Source organism: Athene cunicularia, assembly GCF_003259725.1.
Source record: "Athene cunicularia isolate RWA chromosome 2 unlocalized genomic scaffold, athCun1 chr2_part1, whole genome shotgun sequence".
Taxonomy (NCBI): domain Eukaryota; kingdom Metazoa; phylum Chordata; class Aves; order Strigiformes; family Strigidae; genus Athene; species Athene cunicularia.
In genome coordinates, this window is record NW_020799095.1 from 17,624,973 (window position 1) to 17,648,666 (window position 23,694).

The window sequence follows — 23,694 nt, forward strand, 5'->3', positions numbered from 1 at the left end:
AAATGGGCTCCTGAGGGCTTCCTCGGGAAAACCGAGAATCCCAGAAGAAGCAGGGCACAAATACAAGAGAATGCTCTGCTGGCTCCTGCTGGACACAGAGGAAGCAGTAGTCCTTCTTCATGTACTTCATCTAAGAAGTTGCTAGCGTTTTTTTGAGAGAAGACTCTCGATGCTGTGAACCAGAGCTTCACTGGGTTGAAACTACAAGTCCTGATGTTTTTCTTTTGCACAACAGAGCAGCTCAGAACAGAGGCAACTTGTTCAGATATAAATGCCTGCATGACGTTCTAGAGAGCAGAGGGGTTTATACCGACCTAATATAGTGCCCCTCATCACAAAGAGCTAGTCAACCAGTGTTGAAATACAACTTCACTCAAGTAAAAGGAGGACTAAAGCATTTCCTTTCAGCACATAGCAAAAAAGACAAAATTCATGGCAATTAAGGAAAATATTATTTTCTATGAAAAGTATCTTGAGTTTAATATCATCCTTTTCAGAGTGGGACTGAAACTTCACAATGAATCCAAATTCACACTTTCACAAGTGAGACTTTGTGAGTGCAAGTCCAATCTTCCTCCTCCCATTACATGAAAGTTTATTTCTAGCTCTGTTCAGTGACACAAAGCAACAGTATCACACCTCTTTAATCTGCCTCCTTTTTTTGTTTATTTTGTAACCTGGTACAAATAACCAGTAGCAGTAGTAAAAGCAACCATTGTTTCCTGTTGACACTTGCCAGAATTAGGCAGAACTCATCCATGTTTCCTCCTTAGCATCCAGATGCACTAACAAAACCCTTGATATTTGGTATTTTATCCCTGTATCTTCCCCTAGAAGCTCAAATATGATACATGATGCTGCTGCATGACCTGCCCCACTGCTATAGAGAAAATGAGAGAACTGAAAGCATATCAAGAATCTTTGAGTCCAATGAGGTATTAACTCCACTTCAAATTCTTTCTTGTCCAACTGTCTCACAAGACAGATAAGAACAGAACTCGAAAAGGTAAATGATTCTGTTAAAAGTATTTGATATCCATTTACTGTTACTGAAAGTGTTTTCTAATAGTTGGGTTTTCCTGGCAAGACACCATTTTTTTTCTTTTTGTTTTAATGAAGCAAAACATTTTTTACTTTGTGTAATAGTCTGTCAGTTCCCTGGGAAATATGTTGATTACAGCTGAAAAGAGGACTGCTAAATACATTATACTGTGGCTTTAGGGCTCAAAATATCCTGAAATAATTTTCATAAAGAATAAAACCAACATGTATATTGTATTTCTAATCTGGAAAAAAATAAGTATATTTCTCAAACCAGTCACCAACATTTCTCATGTTATTCTTTGATCTACTCCTGTTTTGATTCTTTTTTAAATTTTTTTCCTCCTAGATTACAGGCTGACCTAGAAATACTGAGATAAACTTTAGAATTAAAATTTAAAATTATAGGAAGCCTGCATTTTGCTTTCCTCATTACCAATGTACAACCAGGAAGTTCCAGGAATATACATTTTTTACTATATTTTACAGGCCCAATTATATTCTTACCTAGGGGCAGGATATAGCAGAACTCCTGCCGTTTTTAAAGTTCTGGAAAGCTGAACCTCCATGCTACTTAGTACACATGGCAACTTTTTTTTGACCTAAATTTCTAATTTTTACATACGTAACAGATTCCAGAGTTAGTCTCAAGTCCTCCAGTGTTCTTACACGTGAGATTTTATCTTTTTTGTTACCAAAATCAGTTCTTAGCTTCCATTTTACTGGAAGCCTCTGGTTTACTAGTACTGCTAACTTTTTCCATTATTTGTAATGTCTCATATCCAACATCTGAATTCCAGTTGGAATATTTTGATATTATTGGATTATCACACTTGGCAAACTGTGTCTTGCTGACTCCCACTTACGTATCTTCCCTGAGGCAAGTTTTAGTTGCAATCCTTGCATTACAGGAATTTGGGTGAATTTCCATCTGAACTGTTTTAACTATTGACATACTTGAAAGTTTACTGAATTATAGGCCTGATCTAAATTTAAGTGAATGTACAAGAAAGATTCATGTCGGCTACACAGGATACCTAGCAAAAGAAAAAATTAAGCTCAGAATGGGCTGCAATGTCAGAATCTGATCACACCAGCAAAGCATCTTTCAGATGACAGCTATGTTAGACCCAGCTCTGAAACACAAAAATGAAATAAACATGGCCAGGTTGTAACATTTCTCTTCTCTGTGAAAAGGAAAATCCATATTGTAACACAGGCAGTAAGCATCAGTTTTCTGCTAATGTAAACACTCCCTCACATGAACTCACCAATTTATACCTGTAAAGAAGGTGGCTGCATGTTTTACAATATCATACATGTTTTTTAAATGGTGCTTTTTTTTTCAAGTCACATAATTACAAGCAAATAAATAAATAGAACACAGTTGTTCTCAGCTTTTAAAAATAAAATATCCATTAATTTTATTACATTATCATCTTGGACAAGAGTATTCATTACCAATACTTGCACTGATAAAGAGCACTCCTGAATAACCAGAGGCATGTATGTGTAATTTGTATAATGCTAGGTTTAATATATATATATATATATATATATATATATATAAAGAAGGTACCCTAAGGACTTTACTGTATGATCAGATAGTCAGATTCAGTGTTGATATACTAAGATAATGTATTTAGTTATTTATATGTTTACTGGGCAAGAGTTAAAAAAAAAAAAAAAGTTCAGCCATTTCCACCCCCCAAAAAATTCACTGAATTCCAAATCAGTATGTTGCTCAGTGACTATGTCTACATTGGCATGTATTGTGGACTACAGAAGATGTGTAGAGTGAAACAGTTGGTGCTGAGGATCTGAGGTCCAGGAAAAATGCATTTCAGGTGCTCTTTACTTTGGATTACCTCTACCGTGATTCCAGGATCTGAGGGTCCACTTGTGGCTGAGGTGCCCTCCTGGTGCATTCCTGGAGCACATCTTCCAGTTAACTTCATCCAGAAGGAACACAGTTCAAGTACTCCAAGACCAAGGCACTGCAAAATAGAGACCATTGAAAGATTCATGTCAAAAGTGCACTCCTGGTCCAAATTAAAATGCCAGTGTGAATGCGCCCTATGTGAATTCACTCAGAGGCAGGTCCTAATCCTAGCCCTTTAAGAACTCTATTTCCACAGACTTTCTGGAAGCTGTTGGCAACATCCTGCCTCAGATGTGTTGGCTTCATACACTGATCAAATCAGTTACTGGAGCTCTTCGCAAACTCACGATCTAAGACACTGTATTCATACACTTTGGTTTGAGCTCCCCACAAAAAAAAACAAATTTGAAGGGAAAAATGTAACTTTTTAAAAATAAAGAAGGCACTAGCAAACTGATGTTCTTATCCCAGAATATTAGCTTTGTTGGAACAAAGGAGCCAGAAAGCTGGAAGTTGGCTGGCAGAATTCAGAATAAATCTATAATTGTGGAAGTTAGAAATGGTAATAGTCTCTGTTAAATCATTGACTATATTGCTGAGACTCTTATGGATTGTTCATGACATATTCTTTAAAACTTTGTTCACCCTAGCCCTCTTCTGATATTCTCTGAGCAGAGACATTTGTTTCTGTGTCCTTGAGATCTTCAGTATCCCTGTATCAATGTCAACTATAAATGTTTCTTTGTAAGAAGGAGACTTGGAAACATTTTACACTTAAAGTCCTGTTTGGGCTGAATGGATGATCAGACCTTTGTGTAGAATGCTTCTCTTTTCCGTCTAAGGTAAAGTGGTTATTCTGCAACTTAGTAACCTATAGATAGCAGTCAACAGGAATGATTTATTAATGTTTCCAGTGAGAGTCAGCTTAATGAAAACAAACACCACAGCAACACAGGTGAATTGGCATCTGCCTGCCTTCTTTCAGAAACGGCAAAAAAGGCTTTAGACCAAACTTAATAAATGGATGCTTGAGTTCCTTCAGAAATTTAAAAACAGAAAAGCTTTCTGATAATCTGTGGCACATCAGTTGTTTCTTATTTTGGTTCATCGTACAATACAAACATATTGCCCTTTGCACCCTGGCAGGATAAAGGAACAGCATCAAGCAGCAGCACAGTAGTGCAGAACCACACAGAAGGAACTACATGATAGAAGGGCACTGCACTTCCAAGAAACCAGAGAGAACAAAACACAACATGGCATGACTGTGTCTTGTAGATCATGATCTCTCCCATAGATACTCCTAAGATCTATTTAGATATTATCTAGGACTCTGCCACATTTTGAGTCTAAATGTACTCTGAGAAGAAGTTTTTGTAGCCATTATTTTTTCTTTCTTAAAAGCTTGTACTCATAATGAAGGTCAGGACTGTAATGCTCATAGCCGTATAATAAATAAGCCTATTTCCCCTCACATTTTAGGAGATGTGGGCTCAGGGATGTTATTCTACCTTTGAATCCATGTAAGATTAAGTCAGAATTAGGGGAACTTTACCCCTGAAAAATACCATAAGCTTGAATCCAGATAGTACCTGCAGCGTGGCACTTCTTCCCCATATAGCTTAATAAATAACACCCTCTCCCTCCATCTCCAAAACAGTAATCAACACTAGCAAAGATGAATAACATCTCTGCTTAAACAATTTCTTTAGCTGATACACCTCTCTCCATCAGAAATCACACATCCAGAAACTTAGAGCAACACCATACTTGGGAGCACAGGGCAGAGAAACTCAATGTATCACAATTGGGAGCGAGTTGGAACATCTGCATGATTCACCACGGCCTCTGCTGTGACAGCAGTGCAGTGGCTACATCACAATCAACAAAGGCACTCCTATTGGTCTGCAGCCATGTCCAGCTGCTTCATGGATCCATAAAAAAATACCCAATATCAGAAAAATATGTCAGTATATGTGAGGTCTAGCTAAAGCAAGAATCAGGGCCACTCCATGATGGAAGGGCTGACAACAAACACAGACATGCCTGGCAGTTCCCAACACATTCCCCTAAACATTACTCTCTGATTTCATATGAATGAAGACAGCACACCAGTAAAACATCTGACAGTGACCATCCCCACCACATACAACAGTTCATTGCTTCCTTGATAGGATTTTCAGAAAATCCTGAGCAGCTAAGTCAAATTTAAATCGACTCACTTTGACTCTTATAGAATCATAGCATCATAGAAGATTTCACTTTGGAAGGGACCCATAAGGATCATCGAGTCTGACTCCTGGATCCTTGCAGGACTTATTAAGGAGATAAGACAGTTCGCTATGCAAGTGTTCTCCTGACTGGAAAGCTGCTGCCACCCAAAAGAAAATGAAGCTTTAAATTTTCTGTGACTTTAGCGTCCATCTTTACAACATTGTAAACCAAAACTGTGTAAAGTGAACATGCATCTAAACACGTCGAACTGCTTGATTTCGAATGACACAAATGTATGGAAATGTACTGAATATCCTCAGCCACTAGCACATCTATGTGAGGTGCCTGACACAGCTTGTATTCACTATGAATTACAGCTACTAAACAATAACATTTCTCACCCCTCTCTAGAGACAGAGAGGGGAGGTTTTCAAAGGTACAAATAACAAATTCTAAAATCAGTGGGAATTAGATGCTAAAGCTTCCATCTGTGCCACTGCATATATTTGCTGTCCATATGCCGCTTATGTAGTATTGAAGGGACAGTGCAGATATCTACATGCTGGCACATGACTTAAGTACACTATAAGATATACATGTTGCACAGATCTATCTTCCTCTCACTGATTAAAACATTCATTAAACAATTCATTAAACAATTGCCAATCACCATTGTACCTACTTCTCCTAGTGACAGTTCACCATAATAGCATTACCCAGAATAAGGCTAACTGACAGCCAAGAAAATAAAGCCAAGTTGTCATTGTTTACAAGATTTCAAGTAACCATCAGTGTTGCTGCCATTAAATATTCTGGTTGGTTTGTTGTTTTTTTTCCTTCAGATGTATAAAGACAGGGAATCCCTTCACTGCTGCAAGCTTCCCTGGGGAAAAGAAAGGGAGCATGAAGGAATTGCACTACTTGTACTGCCAGAAGACAACAGGGCAAAGGGTAAGTCTTATGTACATTTGTTAAAGGATATCCACCTTATAGTAGTGGTGTAGACCCTTGTCCAAGGGAGGCTACACAGACAAAATGTTTAAGTGAAATGCTTTTAACAAGAAAAGCAACAGACCAATAACAGGTTAGACAGCAATGTAGACTGAGATGTGCAAGTACCTGCATTCCAAAAACGGGCAGTTTAAGCTTCTACTCTTTTTACAGTGACCCAAATATTAACATATTGGGGGAATATATTGGTATCCACATATCTCCACACAGTGTTTTGCTGAAACACTTAAAGTTCCAAATTTCCATATTTATATTTTGCTTATCATCTGATAATTATCTACTGTTGGCTGTTATCCCAGACACCCTTCCTGACCTTAAAAATGTTACTACCAGAATAATTACAGCATCCACAACTCCCATAGGCATAAACATGAAAAGTTGGTGCTCAGCTTTATCAGAAAGCTGTTGTAAAAGAAGAGATCTGTCTAGACAACAGCTGAGGGGAAGAACTCTGGGGTATACTTTCTAAGTCAGGGCTCTTCTCTTGCCTCTTACCACAATTAACTTATTCTTTAGAACATACCATGGTTGGTGCTACCTCCACTGAAACCAGTTCCCAAACTTCTTGTTTGTCATGATAGCTTTTGTAAAAAAAAAAAAAAAAAAAAAAAAAAAAAAAAAAAAAGACTGACTAGCTGATAGATAGGCAAACAATGATGCCAAATCTCTGTTCAGACACTCAGGTAGGTTTCAAATCACCATTACTGACTTACAGGAAAGCTTTGGATGCTGAACATAGTGCTGCTTAGGGCTGACTTGGAGAAGTTCAAGGATAGCCTTCAGTCCTGCAGGCTTCCCTGGAGAACATGAATGGAAGATGTAGACTAAGCATCTTGCATGGCTGTCCAAGAGTTAAAACATGACTCTAAGACTGGAAACACATCTTCCTGTCCTTGCTCTTCTCTGCATTATCATGAACAAGCCTCTCTGTAAAATGATGACAGAATCATAGAATATCTAGAGTTGGCATGGACCCAGAAGAATCATTGAGTCCAACTCACTGCTCCTCACAGGACTACCTAAAACTAAATCATATGACTGAGAGCGTTGCCCAGAAGCTATTTGAACTCTGACAGGCTTGGTGCCATTATCACCTCCCTGGGCAGCCTGTTCTAGTAACCCACCACCCTCTCAGTGAAGAACCTTTTCCTAATGTTCAACTTGAACTTCTGATGCAGCTTCATTCCATTTCCATGTGTCCTGTCACTGGTCACCAGGGAGAGGAGATCAGCATCTTCCCCTCCGTTTCCCTCCTTGAGGAAGTTGTAGACTGCGATGAGGTCACCCCTCAGCCTTCTCTTCTCCAGGCTGAACAAACCAAGTGGCCCCAGCCGCTCCTTGTACATCTTGTCCTCAAGACCTTTCACCAGCTTGGTTGCCCTCCTCTGGACACATTCTAAGAGTTTGATGTCCTTCTTTTATTGAGGCACCCAAAACCTCACACAGTACTCGAGGTGGGGATGCACCAGTGCAGTGTAGAGTGGGACAATCACCTCCCTCGAGAAGGGAGCTAGCTGTGCTGTGCTGTTCTGGATGCACCCCAGGACATGGTTGCCCCTTTTGGCTGCCAGGGCACACTGTTGGCTCATATTCAGCTTGCCATTAACCCAAACCCCAGATCTCTTTCTGCAGGGCTGCTCTCCAGCCTCTCATCCCCCAATTTGTACATATAACCAGTATTACCCCTTCCCAGGTGGAGAATCCTGCACTTGCTCTTGTTAAATGATGCTGATGGTACTTCCATCCCAGGAGCATGGCAAGGTGCTATGATGCCACAGTGGCAGGATCAGTACATGAATGTATATTGAGCTTGAAACAAGAAGTTTCATTACTGCTGTGTTTTTCTTTTCTGAATATGCAATCCATTGGACTATTTGTTGTTCAGGCACACTAGTGTAGAGCCCCTGATCCATACAAGTAAATCCCACTCTGAAGAGAAAAAGAGGCCCACCAAGTAGAAAATGCCTAGGTGGCATATAGTCTGTGTAGCTGTCTTTACATTCCTACCCCCACATTGCAAGCATGTGAATGTTTTGTCCATCTCAGGCATAGTACCTAATGAGAAGGTAGATGAGTCACAGTGACTACCTGCCCCATCTCAGAAAACCAACTTAGCAGTCAGAAAGGGAGAAGATATTTGCAAGCTACTTTATAAACCTAAGTTCATGACATCCATTTGTTGTTTATCTTGGCCAGCTCTCACAGTAAAGTGATACTGCACTGATCATCCCAAATCAGCATTCAGACCTCCTAAATCCCTGAATTTGGTTCTAAAATCACTGTTGTTGCTCCACAGGAGCACCCTCCTGTGGCAGTCTGTCACAAGGGAACACCCTCAGCACCAGCTGTTGAGTACTACTGTGGTGTGTGTGATGTCTTAGTGACTTTAGTTTAAGATGAAGGTGCCCAGCACTTCTGAACACACAGCCTTGCACCAGGTCTGGAAGGGTAAGTCTGACCATAGATGCCCACATTGCTCAACTGACAGTACCCATGGCAGAGAAGCATGCATTACACTGGACAGTGGCAATGTGGGGAAGTGCTTAAAGAGGAAAGAGAAGACAATAACCATTCTGAACTTGTGGTTAGACCCAGAGTATTATGAGCATATTCCTGTTGGACTGTGCTATAACCCTCAAGACTTGGGAGCCTATTGAGCCAGTCATAAAGGTCAAACAGTCCCTTCTGATTCAGCATCATTTCTCTCCCTTTCTCTCAGCCAACATCTCTTTTTCAGCCATGCAATTAAGGCCACCCATTCCTTTTAGCAACAGACATTTGATTAGATACTTTGGATGAAGCTCAGCTTTAGCAAGGCCAGGTCAGAACTATAAGGCTATTTCTAATAATGGGAAAATATTACTAATTATGGCTGATTTTTCCAACTGCATTTCCCTCATTTTGGCACTCGCATTTGCTCTCTCTTCTGTTGTGGATTTTGGTTGGGGTTTTTTTTGTTGGGTTTTGTGGGGGTTTTTTTCCCCGATGTCTCATACTAACAACTGATTGTTTTCTGATGTTTAAACTCAATGACAAGTATGCTGCTATCTTCACTTCAGATTCTTTTCAGTGAAAAGCATCACGCAGTTTGGCTGGATTCTGGGAGCCCTTTGGCATCAGAAGGAGCTGAAAGTGATCCTCATAATGTAGGAATAACTTACCTCCTTATAAAGTAAAAATCTGCACCCATTCAAGGCATTTCCATAGCTCCTACTGAGTGTTAGGTGTGCATGCTGAGGGGCTGTAAGGCCCAGGCTTTCACAGGGTGAAATGCTCAGCATTCCCAGGAACCTTGGGTTCAGGCTCAGGTGCTTAGCACCTCTCAAAATCCAGCCCTGCATGACTTAGATTTTGAAACCCAGAATAGACTTCCACACTGGCATCATCTATGAATTTTGATATTACAGGTTATCTGAGAAATCATGACAAAAACATATCAATATATTTGGATTTTTATAAGCAAATAGAGCATAAGCTTTACACATTTGTGCTTTCTCTTTGCCCATAGGCCTTCCCTCTGAGCAACATTATGATGTCACTCAGCTGAAAAAAAGTGATGGGTGTATGAATTATGAACTGTAAGTTTAGTTCGTGCATTAACCAGATTGTGAATTTAGTGAATAGAACAGCAAATTGAATATTCATTCCATGCTGGTGATATTAAGCACATATGATATGAAGTGCAGATATGATATGAAATCTGAAGGGCCATGCTCTGTAAAAAGAGATTAGCTAGTAACAAAGGAGGGCAAACACAGTTGGGAAGGAAATTCAGAACACGGCATTGTGCTCCTTCAGTTTAGTGGCTCTTCAACAAGTGTCTCTGAGTTTGCTTTATGGGTTGTCTATATTGATCAACTTGTAATACTGAAAAATGTTAAGTCTTTCTACTAGTTAGAATCCAGATTAAACTGAAATAACTGAAGTAACCATGACACCATGTGTATTCCAGTCCATTTTTCTGGTATATACGTATATATATGTATTTTTGGAGGAGATTTGCTAAGGATTATTTTCCTCACTGCTGCTGTTCAAGATACCAGATTGAGTGAAGTTGGATGCTCCTGGAGTTCTGCAATCCAACATTTTGCCACTTGATGGCACCAGCAAAACATTTAAACTTGATCAAACAACCGAGATCTTAGATTAAGGTAATTTAAAGTGTAAATGTTCATTTTCTGCTTTTGAAGAATTTACAAGTTAGACCTCTCATATTAGCATTGATAACTAGAGCATAATAGAAACCTGAGAATAATTCTGCAACGATTTATCAGTTATCTTTATAGGGCTGTGAGGAGCATTGTTTGCTCCCACTACTCCCCTTTAGCCTCCCTGTATGTGAGGTACCTGCTCCTCATTTTGTGTAAATGGGTAGCAGGTGCCTCACATCAGACACTCTAGAAAAGCAGGAGAGATAATTGTAAACATGCTACAGAAGCTACACAAGGAAGCCTGCAACTCTGCTCTTTGTAATCACTGCTTTTTGCAGGCTTCTCTCTTCATTACCTCATTGCAACATGCAGCAGAAGCAAGTGTGAAAGTGTAGGTTACCTATAAGAATGTACAAGGCAAACCACCATTTTATTGGAACAGTTTATGGCCTTTGACTAGAAATGTACATTAGAGGCTCTGGATGTGTCACTTCCGCAGAATTTGATTATAAACTACAAGAAAGTAGCATGTTTCCCTGCAAGTTCCTAAGGACTAAGTGACAAGAACTGACCTATGCACTTTTGTAAGATAATGGGGCACTTTTAAAGTTGTTTTAAAACCAACATGCAAAGTGAGCACTCTCATGTTGCACAGTCAAGCTCAGTGGATCTGTTTTATTACCTAATCCATCGCCAAGAAAACTCTATTGACTGCAGTGGAATGACACTGGGGAACAATTTGGTCTGCTGTGACTTCCTAGTCAAATAAGTGTCCTGTTATGTGTCATTTATATTGGTATCCCTGAAACCAGAGATAGACAGCAGAAACACAGACAGATTGTGGAGAAAAATTAAAAACTGCCCCTTGCATTGGGTAGAGGCCTGCTGTGTTTTCAGTAATGTCTAGGCTGGTGAACTACAAATGCTTCTTGGTTACGGATGGTCTGGGATCCATTCACTTCACAGCCAGAGTGTTTCTTGTGCCAACTCCTCAGCAGAATGGATCATACGTGTACACAGGCTGAGGCAGAGATAGCGGCACCTTTCTGGGGATTTGCTTCCTTAAAAGGAAGCAGCCAAGGATTGCTGGGACTCGATGTCCTTGTGCTAGCTGTAAAAGTAGGAAGGAGGTTTTACACAAGAGTAGATCAAACTCTGCCCCTGTACATACTGAAGAGTCATGACCTTGGACTCTGAATATTTGATCAACAGCACATTGATGTACTTTCTTCATTATTTTGCACTCACATCTTAACCTGAAACATGCTGGGTTGCTATGCTTTGTCCTAGATTGAGCATTTTCTTTTCCTATAAGGTTGTATTTTTTCAGTCTTTGAAATACTTTTAAATTGAAAGAAAAAAATGCATAATTTAAAACAAAAAGTGAAACACACACGCAAATCTTCTGCATTCATAGTCCAAGGTCTTTCAGAGCAAATATTCTTCCTGCTGTCAGGGACTATTAAGCGGTGACAGCCACATGGAACCTTTCCTGAAAAATACCCTCCAAGTGCTGCTCTGCAGGCCTACCTGGGAGCTATTAACACTCAGTTTATTTACCTTATAGCCTGTGAGGCCTCCTTTAAGCCATTACTGTCTTTTGTGGGAAATTAATTACTAGGCATTTGCAATAACTCTGTACACTTTCATGGAACAACTATGCCTTTGCCTTAAGGATGAACACTACATATCCTTGTCCAGTTTTGCACTGGGTTTGTGCAGATGTGCAATAGCAGTGGGCCACACACATGTGCCCTCCCAGTTAAATATACTGGAAAAAAATAGTTGCCTCCTCCCATCTAAAGGTGTAATAAGTTCCCATCAAACAAGACTGCAAAACCCTGAAAGGCCTTAAAAAACACCCTCAGTCATTGCCAAGAACACTAGTTATACACACACACACACACACACACATATTACATCAGAGTAGAGCATTTGCAGCTGTCCTTCCAAAGACAGGTCACACCAATGAGGTTTTCAGTGGGTTTGGTGACAGTACAGAATGAATGAAAACTGGCTTTTTTCCATGTGGGCTTTAATCTGCTTTCAGTGTTTATCATGCCATGCAGCACTTACATTCCTCTGGCTGTCCCCCAGTCCTCGAGCCCTGGTGGTTCCCTGAGTTGCAGCTCCCCGACCAAGCAGGTTTTAAGGTTAGGCAAGGTAAGTCATTACCTCCATTTGCAAAAATAAAAGGCTGCGGAGAAAGCCAATTTACACATGGTAAACGTTTTATTCTCCAGTCATAATTTCCTTCCTGCTAAAATTGGCAAGAGTGATACATCTTATCTCAATAATTTATTGAGTACATAGGAAATTAACAGGAAAGAGCAGCAAAAAGTTCTCTGGCCTGATCTAGAAAAGAAGGTCATGAGGATCCCCACACTGCATCACTTTCAGGCCAACACCACACCTGAGAGAAGAAACAGATCTTCAGAGGCTCTACCACATGTCAGAGAGTAGAAAAATAGTGGTAAGTGGGAACCCTCATGAAGGTCACACAGGTTCCAGTGTGTCTTTTATTACCATTACTGAACAAGTGTGTCTCTGCACATAGCACTCTGCACTGCATCAGGAGGCAAGTTGCAGAACTGCTGCAGGTGAAGCTCGTGTCTCCATAAGGATACTCTCTCTCACATGAAACTTGGTTTATGCCTGTTTTATCAAAAAGTGTTTGAAGAGTGCCCACAGTGAACTCATTGCTAGGGAAATGAGATGGTGTCCATCTGGACCGCTCCCTGGATTTGTGCTACAGCTTTCCAAACTGGGAGCATAAGTTCCTTCAGTTTGACTTCTTTTCAAGAGACTGACAGACTCCATATCCTCTGTGGACTGAACATAAAGGGTTAGATAACATAATACTGAGCAACTGTTTCTTGTGTGATACTGGCAGATTCCAGCAAAAGATTACTAAAATTCGAGTGAAACCACCTCGATGCCAAATTTGGAAAAACTGCTATTCCTTTCTTCCTTTCCATCCAGATCTCTATACTGCCATCCATTCTGAGTGGCTTCAGGCATGATTACTCAGTCTGAGTTTTAAAAGTGTAAGTAACACTCTAAATAACTATCCACATTTGAAAATGCAAAGCTTTGCTGGCTGTTACAACCTGAGCTCACAAAGCTTCTCTAAATCATGGCAGAGTCATGAAAATGCATGTTTGCCCTCATTTCATTGCTGCCTTAAGTTTAGATGTTATAAAATGCTCTGCAAAGGTACTTAAGTAGTGCCATGCCAAAGCACAAAGCAGACTGATTCTCCTTATTTATGCATATTTGTATCAGGAATATGTTCAATGAATGCAGTGAAGAATGTAACAATTCACACTGTAACACAGTGTGAATGGAAATGGAAATTTAAAATACTTCTTATTTTTACAATTGTAATATTGTAACACAATGTGAATTGAAAAGAAATGCTAAGAAGTATTCTCCTTCATGTCTACAGCACCAGTAGACATACAGGACCCATTCTAACTGTAAAAATGGAAAATCAGAAGTATCTATGGAATAAACTTTGCTGTTCTGTAAGTATGGCTGTTTCTGTAAAAGTTTTCCATTTTCAAGACAGACACAAAGTTTCAATCAGAGTTCCAGGCCATTCTAAATGTAACAATATACAAATGTTCGTCAGAATCCAACACTTAGAAGTCCTGTTATCTTTGTAGCATCACACATTAAAAGTAGATCTTTTGTTCATCTCAGCTGAGGCATGAGTTACTCTGGCATGGTAATTTGTGAGATATCACACCTCATGTTGATTACACCAAGTCCGTAGCATCACAGCATAGATTTCACAATAAAATGTATGGCTTCTGTATCAGAACGTGTGAACAAAACTGATCTGGCACTTGAAGTTTATCTTCAAAACACCCATGTCAGTTTGGAAAGAAATAAGCACAGGGCTGTATTTAAACTCTTAGAGCAAGGGGGCATATATCCTCTTTGAAACTGCACACAACCTATATTTACTGAGACTAATTCAATGATGGGAGTGGTCAAGTTGCAGATCTTGAGTCACAGGTGACTTGAGGAGAGCTTGGGTGCAGCTCCCATGCCATGGCTATTTTATTAACCAGGTTACAGAGTAACCCCCAGCCGTGGGAGGAAAAGACTTCCCACAGGAACTGCTAAGGCTGAAATGACAGAGTCCCCATGGGGCCTAGTAACATCCCACATGGCTCTGTCCTCAAACTGAGAAAGGGAGGAGCCCTGAGAAGTTAGCACCATCTCCTGCTTGGGAATGAATCCAGGACATCCTTCTCCTCACTGAGAAAATCAAAGGGTTTTAGCAATATGAGGATTTTGGTATATGGCTTGTAGAATCAAGAAACTTTGTGTGATTACTGTAAAAATAATAAAGCTTCAAAAAAAGACTATCATCAGACAATCTCTCCTACCCATATATGGTAAGGATCCTTTCAAGCAAGACCTGGTAATGAGTGAAATTAATGAAATACATGAGATTTTGGAGCTCCAGATGAACCATTTAGATGAGATCAATAACACTATTTCAGAAATTTTAAAATTTTTTTCATTGTACCACAAAGAACCATTAAGCAAATTTATTTTATTTTTTTAATCTTAGATACTTTTCTGACTTGGTACAATAGCCAAGAGACTCTTAGCTAGACTCAGTGATGAAATTCTTGCCCTTTAAAGTTTTCTTTTGACTGCTTTTTTAAAAACTGATTTGAAGCATAAAATAAGTCTCCATGGCAAAATATAAATAATTTATCAGCATGGAATGAATAAGTATTTTCTCTGCAAGTATAAACAGGATATGGTTTTGTTTTGCATTACTGAAAAGGGATATATTTTTACTAATAGCACATACCATTGTTAATTAATATAGAGCTTATTATGCAAAAATGTATGAGGCTAGTTTTTTCCTCACTCCTTTTAAAAAGACATTCTGCACATCACTCGTTCTCAGTGTCTTTTCAGTCTTTGGCACCTGGCAACACAAAACATTCCTCATGTGATGAGTGGTATCAGTAAGAATATTATCTGCACTGCTTACACATTGATTTGTCCCTAATGTATATTGATTGCACTGATTCAGATAAAGTGTAGGAGGTGGAAATGAACATGGGTCACTTCAGGTAACTTACTTATTATGTTTCTTCCCTAATATAGGCTTCATAAACCACCAGACAGTTTGGCTAAGTCATTTCACCTATATTACATCTTATCTTTCCTTAATGAAATAAAAAGGCAAGTTCCTCTTACAGCCATAATTGCAGAGTGCAGGTTCCTTTGCAATAAGCAGCAGCAACACCACTAGACAAAAGCCCTCTCTTTTGAATGAAGCATGTAATGATAGGGTTAGCAGTGTTTGCCTAGCACACCCACTCTCCTAACAAATACTGATCTTGCTGACTTGCCTATGGGCTAATTGGGTTTTCTGGACTGTGTTGTTCATGACCTCTTTATCTAATGTGAATTAAAGTATTTGGGAGCATCTACCAAGCACAGTCAAGAGACCTAGAGTATGCATAAAGCAGATTTATGGATTTATGAGAAAGAAGCCTCAGAAATACCTAGCTTGATAAGACATCTGCACAGCCTCAGGAATGGAATGAATTTGGCTCCTGTATAAGGTTGTAACTGTGCTTTATGCAGCAGTTGGGGAAAGTTATTTGCTCTCAGTAAGATGCTGTATGCAGTTGTGGTAAAGTATAGAAGAATCTGAACAGGGTGCTACTCTCTCTTAATGGAATAAACTGATGCTTTTATTCTTCTCAAAAGATTTCAGGATTCCCCTGGTTTTATATTATTCTATCATTAAAAGCTGAAAGCTGAAAAGAACAGCATATGGGCATTCCATGAAACCCTTGTTCTCAGTATCCTGTAAAACTCTCCAGTTTAGCTTTACCCTCCTTCCTTCCAGAAATAAACATTGTCTAAGAGACAAATTTTGATTTTACAAGCACAAACTCAGTTACTATTAACTGAAGCTGTGCAAGAATCAGAAGTCCACGTTTTCCTTCCCTTGAGCCACATAGAAGTAAATATGAATTGGTATGACTGATTATGTACAAAAGCTTCAAGGGAATCATCATTGTGAACTCTTGCAGGGTGCAAGCAAGAGGGGATTAAAGAAGCAAGATACTGCTTTCTGATTCTCACATCTCTCCCAGTTCTTGCAAAGTGTTATATTTAATATTAAAATTCTGTGAAATGAGAAATAAGGACATTTTCTTTCTTTCTGTCCTTCTTCCTGACATCTCAAACCAACCCAAGATCTCTGTGCCTGCCATTTCCCACCTCTCACATCTCTAGGTACATCATGTTCCCAAACTTCTGATCACCTGAGGATTAAGACACTAGAATCGATTCAGTCATCAGCCTTTCCATCCCAATATCCAAGCCAAGGCTTTTGATGTGGTTGTTCTGAGGAAGACCAGGGGCAAGACAGCACTCTGTGGGTTTACCATCTATTCTTGAAACTTAGTAACACTACTGAAGTAAAGACTCCTTTCTACTGAATCTTAACAGAGTCAGAATCTGAATATTTCAGTGGTCAAGCTCAGCATCTTGGCTTAAATTAGAGCTCTGTGTGCTGAGAGTTCCAGTCTCCATGGAAGATACCTAAACATTGAGAATGATGAATAAACCTGACTTGTGTGAACACCTTGTAGCCTCAGAAGCCAACAGAGCTATTAACATAGCTGCTAATCCCTACAAAAGCAAGGTGGATCATTTAGTGTATCTGGTATCTTCTGTCAGACAAATAATTCTTCACAGTCCAAAACAATGCAAGAAAAAAAAAAAAAAAAAAAAAAAAAAAACGCATCAGTGGGATCAAAACCTAGCAGTTTTGGGGCCAAAGTCATGACTGCCATACCTTTGCTAAGGACAACAAGAGGTACCCATGAAATAAAAGCTGATTATTTAAAAGACTTTATCACTACACAGATGGTAGAACAAGGTCCAGGGAGAAAAAGCAACTCTTTGTATCCTTTAGAAGACAGAGATGAAGCCCTAGATATTCATTATTTACAGAATACCATGTAAGCCATCATGAGTTGTTTGGTTTTAACCCCAGTAGCATTTTACCCTGAGAGTGTTTTACATAATATATTGGAGGAAAAGGGCATGAAAACTTTGTTCTTATTTTGCTTTTCCCTGGAAGCATTCTGCTACATTGAGATTTTGACAGATACTTACTTCATTTTGGAAAACTTTAAAGATCACATGCATGAATTGATGAGGAGTAGCTTGGCAGCCACTGACCACACAGGGTTACAGGGAATTTGGGACAGGAGAAAGCCAGCACCTCCGTGTGCCATGGCAGTGCTTGCCAGGAAAGGTTTGGCCATAACTGTGTGAAACATAAAAAGCTACACTGGCATGGGTAAGAAGCTTTTCATCAGAGTAAAAGCCGATAATAGTGGTCAATTTGCATTAATTAGCTGTCATTCCCAGTCATCAGCATAGTAAAGTTATGTATATAAATTTAGGTACACAAGACCTTTTTTATGGAGTATTTTTCCATCTAAACCCAAAACCTTTCCACCAACTATGTAACACTAGGACTAGTCATTTATAGTCAGTTTTCATTGATCATTGGTCAATCTAAGAAACACTGCTCATCTGTGGTGGTGAGTTTACAAAGCCAATTTTGCAAAGCAAGAGGATCATTGGAGGCCAAGACCTATTTCCAGCAAAGCTTAGCAGGTTCAGAATTACCAGCTAAGGGGGCAGCTACCACCAGCACTTAGAAAGTACTTTAAGTTCATTTTCTGTTCCCTCCATACAGTTTGGCTTCCTTTGAGATCATGACACCCCAGTTCTCAGTGACTGACAGATAACTCAGACCACACTCAGGTGCCTTTTACCACTTTAAGGCTGTATTTAAAAGCTTTGTGCCTTTTCTACACCTGACCTTTACAAAATTCAGAGTAGCTATTATGTGGTTAATGTTGACAGCATCATTATGAGGTAAATAGGGAAACTGAACTGGAAAGACTGAAGTAAAAAAGCAGTGATAGAACCAGAGTTGGAAACTAAGCTCTTCCAAGCATGCACTGCAGTTTTATTTTTATAAGACATCTAGTAGCACTCAGTTCCTCTGATGGTGACATTATGAGTACAAAGGCAGCTTCACAATTCATCAAGGTTTATTGTTTGTTGTTGCTGTTTGCAAAAATCCCGCACAGAAAATGAAGTAAGAATCTTCCCTGCTGGTGTGTGAATCAATCCAAATCTCCTGCAATTGGCCATAGGCAGATGGCCTTCTGCAGAGGCAGCTTTATCTGGTATAAGATCCAGCCCTCAGCTGTTTGTCATCACCTCTCTGCCAGAGACAACTAGCCTTGCAGGCTGCTGGTGCAGACAATCACATTGAGTGCTTCCAAAAAGACAGCTGGGTTAATTTACACTGATTAAATGGGTGATCTGATTTAACCCTGCTGATTTTGTAGCAGAAGGGTGAAGATGAGTTCTGTCTGCAGATCCATGAGATCAGTGTCCTAACGTAGAAGAAATATTAGCAGCAACAGTGAAGAAGGATACAGCCTTTATAGACACGCAGTCTTATGGATGTGGCAAGAGAAACAATAAGTAACAATCCATTTTAAGACAGTCTATAACTGTAACTACAAAAGAAAGCTTATATAGCACATAATGTTCTGCCTAGATGTGGCTACCATGGAGAACTTGATTCCAAGTTATCTGAATTAGGTCAGCTGAATTGCATACCTGTTGAATCTTCCACTTGAGTAGTAATACTGTACTAAAGGCATTTTTTTCACCACATTTTTAATTTTATTAGCATTTACTAAACAGATAATTGGGGAGGGTGCTGCCACATGTGTTATTTCAAATGTTTAAAATAGTCTTTTTTATCCAGCACAAATATCTGGTTTATACCTTATTCTTCTTATCCTTCAGCTTCCTAAATTTACTGAAGGGTCGAATATACTATCTAACCAATATGCTACAAAACACCGAAAGATTTCTGGGGAATCACAACATTCAGTTGGGACTTCATAGGTAAGCATTTTTTGTTAATTTAATTTCCTTGGGATAGAAATGAAAGACCATGAAGTGATAAACTCCAAATTTCTCAGATTATTTTTTTGTCATTTAGTACAAAAGGCCACACAAACTATAAAATACCTTGAGGTTATTCAGAGGAACTGTCCATTAATTCTGATTTTCCTAACCAATAAAAACATGTGACAGTAAAGTATGTCTCCATTAAGGTCCTATGCATCCCCTTATCCTGGACAATGATAACATGAAAGCAGTTGGCAGATTAACAGGAGAACTAGGTCAATACATGAAAATAGTAAGTACTGCATTTATTACAAATTTCATGCTTCCACAAGTAACATTGGCAAGAGTATTACCAGATTCAGCTAGCAGAGCTAAGCCTTTCCTCTGATAATACTTAAGCACAGGGAAAGACTCACTAAAACAGAGGCAAAAGTTCAGTATACTAAATCAGTCCTTACACAGCTGGTTGACAGAACTTCCGTAATGGATTAATGGCTTTTTCAGGGTTTGCAGGGAGAAAAGTTATTGTGATTATCTGCTTATTTTTTTATCTTATCATTTAAAGTTGCCAACAACACATGACAGCAATTCAAATGACCTTTTGCCTTGAGGAGTACGAGTAATAGTTTCCATAAAACGAGTTGGCAGCTGTCATGTGAATGGTGCAGAACTGCAGGGACTGAAACATAATGGCTAGATGTTCACTTGGTGTTAATCGGAACAACGGCACTGAACTCATCAACTTAGGTGTTTATGGCACCTTGTTTGGTAAGTGACCTATTACCATAGCAGACTACCGCCTCCTTACTAACTATACCAGTTTAAGTTTGCAGAGTTTCTATGATTCATCCTCATCCATTTGCATGAATGGTTTGCCTTTCTTCCTTAAGGCTGCAATAGTTATATTATGAGATTCTATTTTAATGCAAAGATTTACTCTAAAGAATGTATAAAACTATATTGGAATACTCAATGTTTATTTTCTTCAATAATTTTTACATTGTGGGGCCTGTATAAAAGTGAAAAGATAGTATTTATATTAAATGCTACTCATGCAAATGAGCATAACATGGTATATAAGCATAACAAATGAAGTTGAGCTGTGTTAGCTAATGTACCATTCATTACCTGTACTAGCTTAAGCCACTCAGTGACACCTGCACATTGTCATGCAGAGTATGATTGTAACTGACAGCAATTCTGCAGGTAAAACAACAGAAGGAATGGAGTCCTGCTCTGCTGGCTTTACAGCACTCCTGGGTTCCAACTGCACACACACACACAAGAAGCAGAGAAATTAAGTAAAATGCTGTGTTTTTCTTAGTTCAAGTCCAAAATTGGCCCTATTTCATGATTTAACCTCAGCCAGCAACTAACTAAGCACCACACAGCCGCTCACTCACTCCCCACACCCACCAGTGGAATGGGGGAGGATCAGAAGGGTAAAAGTGAGAAAATTCATGGGTTGAGATGAAGACAGTTTAATAAGTAAAGCAAAACCCATGCATGCAAGCAAAGCAAAACAAGGAGTTCATTCACCACTCCTCATGGGTAGGCAGGTGCTCAGCCATTTCCAGGAGGAGAGGGCTCCCTCGTGGGTAACGGTGACCTGGGAAGACAAACACCATCACTCTGAACATCCCTCCCTTTCTTCTTCCCCCTAGCTTTTTATTGCTGAGCATGACATCATACAGTATAGGATGTCCCTTTGGTCAGGTGGGGTCAGCTGTCCCAGCTGTGTCCCCTCCCAACTTCTTGTGCTCTCCCCATTGTCCTCACTGGTGGGGTGAGGAGCAAAAAAGCCTTGGATCTGTGTAAACACTGCTGAGCAAAACACCCCTGTATTATCAACACCGTTTTCAGAAGAAATCCAAAACACAGCCTTATACTGGCTACTAGAAGAAAATTAACTCTATCCCAGTCAAAACCAGCACACCCTGGATAAAAAGTCCCCAAATTGTCCTGCTTTATTTCCACTGATTTAAAAAAAGTATCCAAGTAAGGAAATCCCTTCTGAAATGGCATTTAAAAGTTTCTGATAATTGAATCCCTGTATCTGAAACGGAAAAGCTGTCTAGCTTTTTCTCCAATGTGATGAAGAAACAAATGTTTCACTTTATGATGATGAACACTTTAAAGAACACTTTTAACAGCTTGTCTCTAGAAATGAAAATCCAAACTAGCAACTTGCATTAATTCAAAACTGAGCAGTTTTATTGCCCTCTAGCTTCCAAAGTGTGATTGGCAGAGGCCTACCCTGAGCTATGCTGATTTATCTGAAGATTATTCCACTTAAAGCATACATACATTAAATATCAAACACTCAAGATTGTTCAGCACAGTAACTGCTGAAGTTCATTCTTTGGCTGTAGGACTCAAATGTACTTTATGTTTGAACAATTCCTTTACAATGTGGCTTTGACTCTGCACCAGTATCTGAACGCTCAACAGTACAAATGATTAATACAGGGTAACAGTATTCAAGCAGTGGGTCAAACCGTGGTTAAGAAAGCTAAAGTCACATACCAGGAAGTATCCTCAGTCCCACCTGCAACAGTTCCTAAAAGAAGTTTAAAAAAGTTAAATTCACCGTTTATATTATCATATTGACTATGAGACCACAAATGGGAAGACAGGTGCTTACAGAAGAAAGGTGAAGAGAGCACAAGACTCTATATCCATTTATTTCTTATGCATTGGGGTGGAGTGGAATACTTTCTTTTCCAAAACAGAAAGACTGACTAAGCTGCTCCCTATGTGGCAGGGCAGTAACAAATGTCTGGGCTGCTTCCCTTTGCTTGGGAGACCCCTAACTGAGCCATTTGACTAGTCTCAGGCAATGGTTTGCTAAAATAAGCAGTCCCTGATAAAATAAGAGACTTAGATGACAGTGTAGATTCTGTTACTTCCTCCATATAGAAGGAAATATTTCTGCTTAGTCTCTCGCAAGTGAGACCTCTTGAAGGGTGCACTGTATGTTTACTTCAAGGTCAATGTTTCCACAAATCAATTCTGCATGAACACTGGAGGAGTACTGTTCTGATGCCTCTGCCTTTATTCAGGGTTCCTACTGTTGCAGCCAGCTACTCAGGCACAATGCTGGGTAAAATAGAAACAGTGGCCAGTCTCGGTCAGCAGCATAAAGTGACAGAAAGCACAGGCTAGAAATGGGATGTGAGCCAAGTGCAGGCTACTCTGTCTTAGACATGCTACCTGAAAGTTCATTATCTGGATACAAAGCTGCCAGAAACAAACTTCAGAAAATCCCCGATGTATTGCAGACAGCAGCATTGTGCAGGCGGCAGCTTTCAGGAAGGCCTGAATTTGAATCCTTTCTGCATGTTCCCTCTCCTACAAAGACTTCAAGCCCAGACATTTGGATCAACATACAATCTGGGAAAACCCAGTTAGTCTACGTAAGCCAGGCTTACCACTGGATGTAAAGAGTGAGAAGTAGACTTTTGTTGCACACGCTTTGGCATCAAGAAGCACGTCAACCTGCATAGAGACCAGAGGACAGGCCAAGAGAGACAGCACTGCCTGAATGCGCAGTCTAGCTCCCTGGCTGTGAGGTTCCTTGGCACCAGACAGCACTGCTGGAGCTGCAGCACTCCTTCTCTAAGACAGCAGCACAAAAACGTTTTCATGATTCCTAAGATGAGAGACAAAAGACCTCAGCAGTAACATCACTAAGGGAAAGAGACAAATTCTATGGTTTCAATGCTTTTTATTTCGTTTAACTGACACATTCCTTGTCCTTTAAAAACAGAGTCACAAATAAAACTACCTTAATACAAACTGTCTGTCCTTTCCTAGAGAGCCACAGTAAATTCAAACAGTAAAGAGAAGAGCAGCTAGGGTAGCCCAGGACATGTGCAGCCTATTCAAGACTAGAAGAGCTTGTCTTGGTCTAGAGGCTGTGGGAACATGACTTTTCTTGAGAAACTCACTACTGGGATAAACACTGGCTATGGAAAGAGATGGTTCATTAAAGGCCAAATGGATTCACAAATGAGTGTTACAGTCTGACTGGGAATAAATTTACACTGGGAATCACAAGATTATTTTTAATGGTCACAGCAGGGAGGTTCAATAGAAGAGGAGGGGATCAGAAAACAGGTTGCTCCAGAGTGGACCTGTCCAGTTTATGAAAGGAGCTACAACACAGTTGCCAGCACTGGGAATCATAGTTACTGACACAATAAGACCCTTTGCAGGCCCTCACAAGCACCAGGCTCCCAAGTCAAAAGGACCCTGTGCTACTCTGCAGGAAGTCAAACACCAATAATGTCAGCACTACTGCGCACACAGAGGGACAAACATGATGCTCATGAGCTGTGGAGTCTCTTTGTCTATGCAGAGCACATTCCCAAAGCCTCCATGCTCTAA

At 39.8% G+C, this 23,694-nt stretch overlaps 1 protein-coding gene across 1 annotated transcript; it reads left to right on the forward strand.

Moving 5' to 3' along the window:
- Nucleotides 1-842: 842 nt before the first annotated feature.
- C2H7orf31 (chromosome 2 C7orf31 homolog) lies at nt 843-23,045 on the forward strand. The gene is given in 12 exon segments (XM_026843050.1): nt 843-1,006; nt 5,994-6,094; nt 6,097-6,180; nt 9,624-9,726; nt 15,439-15,468; nt 16,546-16,634; nt 16,637-16,726; nt 19,512-19,597; nt 22,225-22,449; nt 22,812-22,956; nt 22,959-23,010; nt 23,012-23,045. Coding segments are annotated over 12 exon segments (1,194 nt in total). The 5' UTR covers nt 843-851.
- The last annotated feature ends 649 nt before the right edge of the window (nt 23,046-23,694 follow it).